General features: G+C 40.6%; 1 protein-coding gene across 1 annotated transcript in view; it reads left to right on the forward strand.

Annotated features, from left to right (window-relative positions):
* The window catches only part of MIA3 (melanoma inhibitory activity family, member 3), a 34,004-nt gene that overhangs the window by 4,814 nt on the left and 16,582 nt on the right, over positions 1 to 12,608 (forward strand). Inside the window, exons 4-7 of the mRNA XM_009994808.1 lie at positions 529 to 662; positions 5,911 to 5,997; positions 7,013 to 9,944; positions 10,828 to 11,109. Coding sequence (XP_009993110.1) covers positions 529 to 662; positions 5,911 to 5,997; positions 7,013 to 9,944; positions 10,828 to 11,109 — 3,435 coding nt within the window. The remainder of the gene's footprint in view (positions 1 to 528; positions 663 to 5,910; positions 5,998 to 7,012; positions 9,945 to 10,827; positions 11,110 to 12,608) is intronic.

A 12,608-nucleotide genomic window follows, 5' to 3' on the forward strand; every position in this document is an offset into this window, starting at 1 on the left:
GGGGAGGAAAGTGGCAACGCGGCGCCGGCGCGCGGCGTTCCTCTGCTTTTCCAGCAAGTTTTCCGATCGCTGCTCCTTCTTTTTATTTATTTATCTATTTATTTGGTTTTTTCCCTGAAAAAAGCCCTTCCCGTAAGCAGCGCGCTCTCTGGGGGGGGGGGGGTGTGGGGGGTTAATGCGCTGAGTAATGTCAGGGCTGGTACACGAGGGCACATATCTCATCTTTCGGCGTCTAATTGAATACGCATAATCAGCTTCACCTCTGAAATGTAATTTTCAAGTATGTTGTCAAGCGCTTGTCTTGATCAATGAGCTGGTTTGGTTTGTTTTGTTTTGTTTTGTTTATTTTAAATAAAGTGATGTTTCGGTTTATACGTTCCGTGCAGTCCTTACCTGCTGACCTGATCTGGAAAACAGGGGACGGGTGCACGAAGGGGAGATCTTGTTTTCCGCCCCTTAGCAAGGATTCCTTTTGTTTCTTTTTTATTTTTGAAGTAATACTCTGCTTTTTCTGTTTTACCCGGACAGTGTTAATGTGCCGAGGGAAGGCGACACAGGATTTTAAAGGCCCAGACTGTCGCTTTGTAAATTTTAAGAAGGGAGAAGCAGTGTATGTGTATTACAAGCTAACAGGACAAACAGTCGAGCTCTGGGCTGGAAGCGTAAGTACTGTAATGCATTTGTTCTACTTGCTCCTTTTGGTGCTTTCTGTTGGTAATTTATTTGTTTGTTCTTCCTGTTGCCTTGTAGGACAATGCTTAGGGTTTTGAACATAGCTAAATAGCATAATGATGCCATTTTGTCTCGAGACCGGTGTGCAGTGGGATGTGGTTTGAGCAAACCTAAAGCATTAAGTGCCGTGAGAAATGGGCAATGCTAAATGTACTAAATGTACAATGTACTAAAAACTGTAAGTGATGGCCCTTGAGCCTGCCTGGAAGCTGAGCCTCCGTCCCCGTGCAAGGAGGCTTAAGCCTGGGCTTATGGTTTACCCCTGATGTGCCCTCATCCTGCTTTCTCTGTAATCCTGCTAACGGTTGTTCCATGTACCTGTTTTAATCACGTTTTTCTTCCTGATATTCAGCTGCTGTCCTCTCCTTTTTATCTAGGCAGCATGCAGGGTTGGATGGGGAAAAAAAAGTAGTAAAGCTAAAAAGTAATTAAGGTAAAATTGATTTTTAAAAGGTCTGTCCTTCAGCTTTAGTAACACATTGCAGCAGTTTGCAGAGTAATGGCCTTGTCTGGGTCATTGTCTTCTTTGGCCAATCAGGAGAGGGTTAATGAGAAAGGAGGGTCCCTGTGTTTGCAGTTATTTCATAGGAAACTTTTCCCAGCTTTTATGATAATCACATTTGCCCGTCTGAACGCAGAACCAAGATAGCCTGGAGGAAGAGCAATTTTGTGGACTTGCCTTGAAAATGCTGGCAGCTTGGAGGTTGCTTAGACCTTGTTCCTGTTGCCCTGTTCCCCATGTTTCCACTACATACCTTTTTGTGCCCGAATAATTTACTGCATCCTCCTTTCTTGTGCTGGTCTTCTGTAAGGAATTGCTGTGTAGTCACAGTTGCCTGTGACAGTGGTTTGGGCTGCCTGAAACTGCAACTGGGTGTCAGTTTTGGGACTAGTGGTTTAGTGAAAAGCAGGGTGTATCACTTTCTCTAACCTGTTCAGGCTGGGTGTGGACTGCCCAGGCTCTCAGCAGGAGCCGAATCCAATTAAAGTAATACAGAAGAGAGCAGAAAGTTGCAGCACGTGGTTAAATAAGAGTTTATAATTGTATCATGCTGGTAATTCCCTTCTGACATGTACTGTACCATAAATAATCTGGTTAATTAGCCATAGAGGTTTCCAGGACTGCCAGTTCTTGAGACACAAAGTAGCAGCATGCAGCCAATTTTGCATCTTCTAACAAGGCGTAACACAGGCTACAGGATCAGACAGCAGGATTAAGGTAATTGCTGAGTTAATATTCACTTTAACTATTCAGTAATCATGCAACAGTTAGGTGTTTCTCCAAGTTAAAAGGATGTTTGCTTTGAGTTTAACAAGTAAAATCTGAAGTTGGCAGGTTAAAAGAATTGCGAAGCTCCTTTTTGTTGTCAGTTTTTAAGTGCGTTACACTAATTTCTATGTTCCTTTTAGGGCAGTGATGACTGACTCATTTCTTTCAGTTGGTGGCTATAATATTTGTTTGGTTTTTTTCCCTCCCAGTTTGGTCGACTGCTTCTGCATTGATCTTAACGCTGCAACAGCCTGCAGTGGGATCAAAGTGCTTACCCGTGTGTGTTGAGCAGGGCACTGTCACGTCTGACCCTGACTCGCAGATAGCGCTGTGGCCCCTCTCCCATGCCAGGTTTCACTGGGCAGCTTGATTTATGCAGACCAGCCGTGCCTGCTGAGTGCAGGCTTGGAGCTAGGGGGAGGCTGTGGCTTGCTAAGTAAAAACAGACTACCTAGCAAGGTCGGGGATCAAACAGATGCCAGTGGAAGGCATGTTACCTTCTGCTGCAGCCGTTTTGGGATCTCTGTGTGACTTAACGCGTGTTCTTCCGTGTCACTTGATCTCATGCATCTGCCCTACTGTCTTCTTCCATTCCCAAAGTTTTGGGTGAAAGTATTTACCAGGGCATAATATAAACTATGAAATCAGGGGATAACTGGCATTGTGCTCTTCAGATGAGGGAAGAGGAGAGGGGAATGCGTATATGAGGGGCTTCAACTACCGCAGCCCGGGACTTCTTTCAAACAAGTTGTGAATGAAGTGTTTCTGACCTGAAGGGAAATGATCTGATCAGAAAGGAGCCTTTTGCCAAGGCTGAAAAATTTGCAGCAGTTGGGTCTGGGCTTTATTTGCCTTTGCTTTTTTAATTCACTCTGCCCTTTTCAAGCACTCTTTTGATTTTTGTTGTGTTTTTATTGTTTGTTTGTGTTTTTTTCCCCCCTTTGGTCTATGCCAGCAAACATGCTGTATTTTAATGAAATATCTCCTGTATTTTATTATCCCAGTCTTGTGTACTTTATGGCTTGCAGAATTCCCATTGGGCTCAGCGAGTATTTTGCATGTGAAAAAATTCTGGAACCCAGCTACCCAGCTGCTGTACGTTATATGGGATGCATTTTTTAGCAGACCTGTCTAAATCTCATAAATTAAATAAAGCCAAATGCTTGGACAAATATTCTATGATCATTATTTACTAGGGGTTTTTATTTTATGAATTTCACTAATATGTCAGTTCCAGGAAAATACTTGACTCTTTTTCCCAAAGCCAAAAGGTGGGGCATATCAGATACTCTCATTGTCCGGTGCACTCTGTTCTGCTCTAAACTAGTCTCTTTAGCATCTATCTCATGCTGTTTACACTATCAAGTGGTGTGATGTAGACTTTCCTTCTATGCATTTCTCCTCCACTCTGCTGTCATCTTTAGCAGGGTCCAGAATTCCAAAACTACTTAAAATAATTCAAGTCAAGGCTGCTGCTCTTTAACAAAACAATTCAGCAATGACCCTTTAAATTCTTGCTGCAGATGATTGCTATTTTATTTTATGGCAAAAGGCTGAACTTTTTTCTTGGTTCAAGGTTGAGGGAACTTATTTCTGACCTCACAGTGCAAGAAATTGACTTGGATGCAGATTTTCAGTTTTTTGGGTCATCAGGTTTTGTTGTTGTTTTAAAATCTTTACATAGGGTAATATAAAGGAAGACAGGAGGGGTAGGTTTAAGGTAAGATAGAGTGTGTCTGGAGGATCCAGAAGATCAGTGAACTTTTTCCTGTTTCTGTTCTCTTAATGATGCCATGGTTCAGAAAGGGCAGACCAAAACAACTCTTCTTTAACCAGTTTTCTTCAGTTTTAAGTACCTGTGATGCCTGTGCTTTAGGAATGTGGGCTTTAAGATTAAAAACATGTGAATGTCTTGTTTCCCAGTGGTCTGTTTTCTCTTACTGAGAGGTAGGTGGTGTGAAATACGGTTCTGTGGTTGGTGAATCTGCTACAGCTGGCTGCCACAGGTGGGCACTGCTGGGGACAGATGCTGTACACACAGCTGCATGTTTTGCCCACCCACAGCATTTTGGCTGGGAAGGGAGTGGAAATGAAGGATGCACATTTTTTCTCCCTTCACTTGGTATTCAAAATGCCTGCCCTCTATCGTGTCTGTAGAGAATGAAGAATGTTTCTTCATTTTGGACAATGGGGCATTATTTTCCCTGTACAAGAGGGGACTTGTAGGGAGAGCAGCAGATGAAATTTTGGGCATGCAGATTCCATATGGCTCATAAACCACATAAGTGGCAAACTGGTTCACTGCAGAGGACTTGTATGGCCAGTAGCTGGGATTATACTAAATGAGCTTCGAAATGAGATGCCTAATTATAATGGTAGTCACAGAGATTAGTCTGTAGGGAGACGACTTTGAAGCTTTGGCTTTTGTTTTCAGGAAGATAATTTAAAACTGGAATATAGGTTTGTGGAGAGAAACAAGCCAATTTAGAATAAAACTGTAGTATACTGCACAAGAACAAGCTTTTGATTTGACTTGTTTAGTTTCTCATTCCCAGTAATGCACAATAATAAACCTGCATAAATCATCTCTTTTCCATAAGAAAGTATCTCTACATGTTTACAAAAGGTGGGGAGGCAATAGGCAACAGAATATATGTGTAACTAGTTTCAGAGATGTCAACTATGGAAGGTAAGATTTGAATGAGAAAGTTAATAAAGGGTGCTCTATAATGAGTTAGTGCTTACTTTGCTTGCATAACAAAAAAAAAAACCAAACCAAAACAAAAAAAGGTATTAATACATATAAGTTACTGGGTAGAAATTTTTTTTTTTTTTCTATGCTATTTCAAATCCAGAAAACTTCAGCCCAAGTGAAACCTATTTTGGTGATATCAGTGTTACAATACATATCCCTACATATGCTTTACACAACACTGGTTTCCTTTTCAGTTTGATCTTTAACTGAGTACTCTTTCCAAACAAACTCTCCAAAAAAAGTTGGCAATTGCCATATTCCTCCTGTAACAAGCATTGAAGAAATTACCAACATTTGGTTTTGTGGTTTGTATGCTGTTTTTTTTCCCTGGATAATTTGGTTGTCTAGGAACTCTGTACCTTTCCAGGTGTGTTCACCAGGCTCTTAATTGCTTGGAGTATCTAATCTGTGTAGTGATAGCATGCTATTAATATTGGCTTCTTGACAGTTGTTGTCAGAACTCTCAAGTGAGAGCATTGCTCTGTTAGATCTTATCTGGTGAATGATACAACAGATTCTTGTCTTCCACTGTTTGCCTTGGATTGGCACGTTGGCTTGCTTGAAAATAGCCATCTGCAACTAATTTTTGTTTTTATTAGTCACTGAAGAACAAAAATACGTTTGCAGAGGGAGGTGTATTTTCCACACAGGTTTTAAATTAGATCATTATCCCAGGTACAATTTTGCATTTTCCTAAAATCTGCTGCTTTTTTTTTTCCCCTGAACCCACAAAGTGAGCATGTTTCAGGCTATAATATTGTGCATGGATGTAAATTATTAGTCAAAGATCCTCTTCTGCTTACTACTTGAGAAAACACCTGAGCCAGTGAGAGCTCTTTATAGCAGTTACAGCAGCTGAGCCAGAGTGCTTGGGATTCACCCTCAGCTCTCCTAATACTTTGTTGTAAGTCAGGCTTTAAAACACGAACAATAAAACTTAGCAACTGCACAAAGGTATTGTAAAATGTAAGTATAAAACTTCAATGAAAACTCTTCCATACACAAGGTGTTGTTAATCTTTTTCTTTTATTCCCTGTGTTAAACTTTAGAAATGCTTGAGTTTGGTATTTGTTACTAGTGTCTGTAATTAGGATTTTAACATAGTCACGTGATTTCAAAAGCTTCTTTTTGTTCACTTTTGTTTTTTTGGCAGGTTGGAAGTGATTTTGGATATTTTCCAAAGGATTTACTTGAAATAAATCATAATTATTCCAATGAGGAGCTAGAGTTACCAACAGATGTAAGTCTTGTTATTTATTTTTTTTTTAATTGGGCTGCTTACTGTTTCTTACCATTCAAAAAAATTCCTGAGGAGGAGAATGGGAATATCAGACACCTGTAGTTACCTTTGTTAGTAAGCAGCTACATATCTGCAGAGATGCAAGTATGTATCAGGAGGTGGAACGTTTGTGCAGATATGTATGTGGGTGGGTATGCAAGCAGCAGCCCAAAAGTGGGGCGTTGCTTTTTTTTCCCCTGAATATTCTGGTTTTCTTCTAAAAAAATCTGTGTGAATTGAGCCTTAGAAATGCTGCTTACTGGCTGGCACATGGGCTCTTTGGTATGTGTTTAGCATTCTTTCTTTTCCATAGCTTTTGAAATGTAAAGTATTATCAGAAAAAAAACAAACCCTGAAATACCTGTAGCCCTTTGATTCTAGAATTGGTCTTTCAGCCCCTAAACACGTAAATGGCTTTCATGCAGTAATAACTAGTAACTCCAGAGTTATGTGAATAAGGCCTGTTTGTGGATACAGCTTGAGACCCTTATGAAATGGTATTGAGTGGCTGGCACAGCTGCTTTAATTTATTTTTCAGGGATTGTGTGACAGGCAGCTCCTGCTTGATGGACTTGATCATTTGAGGAGAGACCAGCTGAAAGAGAGTGGGAAAAACAAGCTTAGTGACACTTGTTTTCTTCTCACTGGCACTCAGCAATATGCTTGTTCTTGATTCAGGATGTATGTGATGAGTAAAGTATAATGCTCTCAACTCCGTTGCTGACTTCCAGTTTGTACCTCACTAGGAGGTCTTTGACAAGGCTAACCCATGAGCTTTTCATTTAGGCTTTTAAGAGTCCTTGGGCAAAACTTCCACTGATTTCAAAGACAGTTTCGGTTAAGGACTCAAGGGATTAATTCTGCATGATTAATATAATTTATTTTGCTGCTGCATCTTTCTCTAACCAACCAAATGGATTTGGTCTCATCACTGTGGTAAAGAAAATATTTGACTACCTACTGTATTTCATTTCAGGAAACAGACTTTGTTTGCTTTGATGGCGGAAGAGATGATTTTGATAATTACAATGTGGATGAACTTTTGAAGTCATTGCAAGAGACAATATCAAATGAAGAGGCAACTGAATCAAGTGATCCAAGGGCAAAAACAGCAAAAGGAATTAAATGGGATGAGGAGACTGAACAGGTTGATACAGTAAAGTCCCTTGATACTTTGAAGACAGACAATCTTAAATTAAGTACAGGGGAAGACAAGGAAGCCCTTACCATGCCAGAGGAAGCAGACAGTTCTCTTACAGGAGGAACTGCAAATACTGGGGGGGACTCCAGTGTCAATAGTCATAAAGAGAAATCTCAGGGAGATCAAATTGCACATGAGCACTTGAAAGGAATGCTACATGGGAAACTAAAAGGGCTAGAAAGTGAAAATACCAAAAACACTAGTATTCCTCAGGGTGAAACCAGTGAACTTGTCAAAGAGAATGAAGAAGTCAATGCCTATACACTTTTAAACAGAGAGCTTTCTGTGAACTTGAAAACAAAATTTGGCTCAACTGCTGATGCTGTTGTATCAGATGATGAAGTGACTCGCCTTGTTACATCACTGGAAGACGATTTTAATGAAGATTTGAGCATGAATGCTTATGATGCAGAGGAGGAGCCAGATTCTGTGGATCAGTCTGAAGAAATCCCTTTGCTGTCTTTTACAGCACAGGAAAAAATTACATCCCCGGTGGATTTAGAAAATGATGAAAACTATAATATTGAGCCACAAAATCATGAACCTGATGAAGATGCACAGGGTGCTACAGAGCTAAATAACCAAAGAGATGATGAGGAAGAAACTGATCCAGATGCATTAATTCTTAAGGGTGCCTTCAGTAACAGCAAGAAGTCAGGTGACAGTGTGGGTAGGTCTGAACCTAAACCAACAGAAGAGAAACAGGATGAGGTGATGCTAATTAGTAAAAGAGAAGCACCGGCAACAACTCAACTTGAGGAACTCTCTGAAGAACTCCTTAGGAAGCAGCCTGAAGGTACAGGTGATCTAGGTTCAAAATTAAAAACAAACAAATCTGAACACTTAAAAGAGCAGCTCACAGCTGATGGAACTGAGTCACATACTGAAGAGCAGAAGAGTACAGCTGTGTCTGATCCTCATGTTTTGCCTAGTCCAGGAGATCATCTGCAGTCAAAATCATTATTTAAAAGCAAGCAAGATGCTTTAAAACCACCTGTTGGTGATATCAACAGAATTCCAGAAGGAGTGCCACTTTCTCAAAATGAGAAAAGTGAGAATAAATTTGAGGATGACATCTTGGAAACTGATGTAAAGCATAAAAAGTTATGGGAGAAAACAAATAAGGAAGGAAGAGCTGAGAACAAGCCTTCTGTTGATGTTCCAGCCAAACCAGTGGAAGAGATAAAAAATGCATTTCAGAGTGACTTAGGAGATACTGACCTCTTGAAAGAGAAACTGAAGCATGGAATACCCGCTGTGGAGAGAGAAATTCTAAGACATGAAGATGATTTTAAACAAACTGGGGAGACCAATCATGAAAATCAAAAAACCACCTCTCTTAACCAAGAACCTGACATTAAAAGGGGAAACAGGAAAGAAACTCCTACAAGGGAGGGAGACCCAAGCCATAGTGGAGCTATGATGCAACCTAGGCCATGGGAAAATGAGACTAAGTATTCAGAGGCAGATGTGAAAGAAGACCTTTCAAGAAATCTTGGCAAGATGACAATACTTGAAGAAAGCATTGAGAAAAGTTCCCCTGAAGAAAAGTCAAAAAGCATTACACAGAATACTAATACAGAGAATCTTACTCAGCAAAGAACTGCTCATACTGAGGATGCAGATTCTGACAGAAATCTTGGCACAAATGTATCTAAAGAAAAAATACAGAGACCAGAATTGCAATCTGAAGAGCTTGATGCTGAAGACATCCCTGACCTGAAACAAACAGAGGAAGAGCTCCTAGAAGATGAGAATGCTGCAAGTGCAAAGCTTTCACAAGCAAAGGCTACAAATGTACAGGGCAATATGCTAAATGTTAAAAGGACAAACACTGAATTAGATGTACCAAGTGAAGCTGTTTCAGTAACTGCAAATCCTACTTACGAAACAGAAGAGGATACAAACTCATTTTTTAAGGAGGCTAAAAAAGCCATTAGCATGCAAGATGTAAGCAAGACAGGAAACAAAGAGGTTGATGCACAAGTGAGTGAAGATGCTAACTTGCATGAGATGGAACATGTCATGGAAGATGATGATGAGTCTTCTGAAGCTGAGGAGCCATCAGCTGTGGAAGAACATAATTTCCAATCTCCTAACATGGAAGACAGCAATGACTTTAACCAAAGGAAAGATCATCTCCCGGAGAGCATTTCACAGAAAGACTCAAAAGACATGCAAAATTTAGAGCATACAAGAAATGACCACCAGCAGTCTGCAAATTTCCCCAGCCCTGTTGACAGCTCCACAGCCACAAATGACACTGTCACAGACTTCGGTGAGTCTGTGAAGCAGCTCACAATAATGAGACATTTTCTTGATGAAAAGCGTGTAATACGGCTACAAAAGTACCTCGGGTTTCAACATGTGGTTAGGATAGAGGCCATGTTCCATGACATGAAGGTAGAGATGGAGCTGGCTCAGAAGGCGAGCCATAATAATGAAGATACAGAAAAAGCCTTGGACCGGATACTTGAGTTTTCAGAATCAAGCATTATGGATGTTGTGGGAAAAGTCCTGGATTCCAGAGTGGCAGAAAATAAAGAGGAGGTGGTGAAAGAGATGGATTTGTATGATGAGGAGAGCGCACTGATGGATGATATTCAAGAATTAATATATTCTTTAAGAAGTCAATATTCATCTGCTAGTGAGAGTGTTCCGCTTGCATCTATTCCAGAACAGGAAGATGATGAGCTGCATGTTCAAGGTAGGATGTTAAACCATTTAAGAAATAAATGAAACAGAAATAAAACCCTATCCCAAACAACACTATGTAACCTAGAGAAGCTTTAAGAAGAGGGTGAGGGAGCAGAATTGAGAAGGACCCTGTAGAATCTGCTGGGATTTTACTTATTTTTAATGCATTTTTTTTTGGCATTTTGATGGGTGTCCCAGGCACAAATCCTGAGAGTAAATGTTGAGCTCAGATTGTTCTTATGGGCCAGGTTCTGCCCAAGAAAGTGGAGGTCATGTCTATACCTTCCCCTCTCAAGAAATAGGGATTCACAAATACTAATGTACTGAATTTTCTAGAGGGTTTAGGGCAGTCTTTTTTTCTGAACTAGCTAGCACCTAACTATGAGAGACCTGGTGATTAATGCAAAGTTCTGGCACCAAATCTATGTACTTAAAATCTCTGCTGTCCCTATCGTCTTATTTTTGCCTGCATTTATAAATGAGTGGTTTAGTAGAAATGCTGAACAAACGGATCTCTTGATGAAGGAAGAACGAGCAGTAGACTCTGCTGTAAGCTTGCTGTTTTTTCTAATTAATGTGCAATATGTTAAGATAGGCTCTTAGCAAGCCTCCTTTTACCAGTAGTACATGTTAAGGATGTCATGAATTATGAAAGTATTTCACCTTGTGAGATTTCATTGCAAGGTCAGTCGTTGATAACTTGCATAAATTCTGTATAAACATTTACTTAGATGTTACTGAAAGTTGATTGAGAATATATTGGAAGCAACAGACACACTAAAGTGTTTAAAAAGTATGAAGCCTTGGGAAATGTAGTATTTCACTGGAGACAGCTGCAAGTAAGAAGTACGCATTAGCTCAGTGCTTAATTCATGTTTCACTGTCTGCCATAGATGGTGCAGAAGAGGCTGAGTATGATGGAATTTTCAACAGAAACCCAAATGCCATTGATGAAAGCAATCAGGAATTTCAGCAGCTTGAAGATAAGAGGCCAGAACAGCCCATTGCAGAGGAGGAAAGGGCTGTTAATGTTCCACCTGAACATGAAGAGGCCAACTTCTCAGATAATAGAGAAGCTGAAGAAGGGTATGATAGTGAAAGAGGATCACTGCTGGAAGATACTTCCTTTGGCTCAGTTGACTCAAGACAGAGTGCCAGGGAAGATACTACTGCAGGTAACCTTTTGGAATTTTGTTCATCTGCTGTTATAGGAGCCTGGTTGATTTTTAGGCAAATACCAAGGCTTTTCACTAACGTTTTCATTGTATGTTGCTGTAATCCTAATGGCTTACACTAGTGGGTAACAGTCCCTCTAGTGGCCGTGTTATCTGGCTACCACTCATCTCAGCAGAGCTGCTTTTTTTTTTTTTTTGCCACCTTTTTGCTCTATAGAAATAAGAAAAGCTCTCCAGTAAGTGGTGTGTCTAGAGCTTTGTGCTTGGGCTGGTGGACTGTGTGTCAGGATGGTAGTTGATGGAGGGCAGAAATCACTGGCAGTGTGCCTTCAGCTCCAGTTTCCTCCACTTTGCATGGACTCTGACAGTCTAACCATTAGGCTATAGAATCATGTGCTCTCCCTTCTCACTCTTTTTAACCTGTGACTCTGGGCTATATTATTTTCCAGAAAAGTAGTGGAGTGTAGCTTCTCGCAGGCAACTCAGTAATTTCTGGCTGGTGGAGCAGGAGAAATGTTTGAGTGTTCTGCTGAGGCCTTCTCCGTCTGGAGCAAGTGTGCTGGCTCGTTATTATGCCAAGGAGGGATCCTTTTACTGTCATCTTCCTCAGCTCTGTTTTGGCACGAAACTGGTGCTATGATCAGTTTTGCTGCCCTGCATTCACCTTTGATTATGCTTAATAAATGCAGCTTCACTGAGCAATTAGACAAAATTCGGGTACACCTTGCTTAGCTTTTGTATGCTGCTGAGGTAGTGTATCATCCCCATAGCCATGCACTTCAGAGCAGCATCTAAGTTCTGAGGAAACTATGTTGAATGTAAAGACACCTACTGAATTTTAAGTGGCTGGGCGGATTACTTATGTGCTTAAGCAATTGGATGTTCAGTTGTATTTTAGACCATCTTCCACTCCTTCATGGTGACTTCAGATTAATGGTGGTTAAATGCTGTTTGCCAGGAATTCTTCTCAGCATTTCTAACGGTCTTCAGAAGAAATGGAGCAGACATTTGTAGAACCACTGGTCACAGAAGCAGTTTCAGAGTTTAACAACAGGCTGGGCAGGTGGTTATTTAAATCTTAAACTGAATTCATAATAACAGTAGCAGTGACAGACAGAGGCAGGCTTCCTATTGGGTAGAAGTAAAGGTGGTTTAAAGCTTATGCTCTACTAACAGCATTGTGAAGTTAGAAGATGTAGGGTTATAAATTCGGAGTTGAAGAGTGTGTGCTCTTTGTTGACTTGCTGCTGAAGTTGTATGTACATGCTGTCTGAGGCAGACTTGACATCTGATTCCCTTTTTGTGGTACCTTTTCTAAAGCAGCCTGAGGAAGTAACTAGGTGGATAGATGTTGGTAGGGCAGTAGGTGTGGTTTATCTTGATGTCAGTAAAGCATTTGACACTGTCTCCCACAGCATCCTCATAGATAAACTGAGGAAGTGTGCTCTTGATGATCAGGTAATGAGGTGGATCATGAACTGGTTGAAAGGAAGAAGTCA

Source organism: Chaetura pelagica, unplaced genomic scaffold (genome assembly GCF_000747805.2).
Source record: "Chaetura pelagica isolate M959 unplaced genomic scaffold, ChaPel_1.0 scaffold2, whole genome shotgun sequence".
NCBI classification, from domain to species: Eukaryota; Metazoa; Chordata; class Aves; order Apodiformes; family Apodidae; genus Chaetura; species Chaetura pelagica.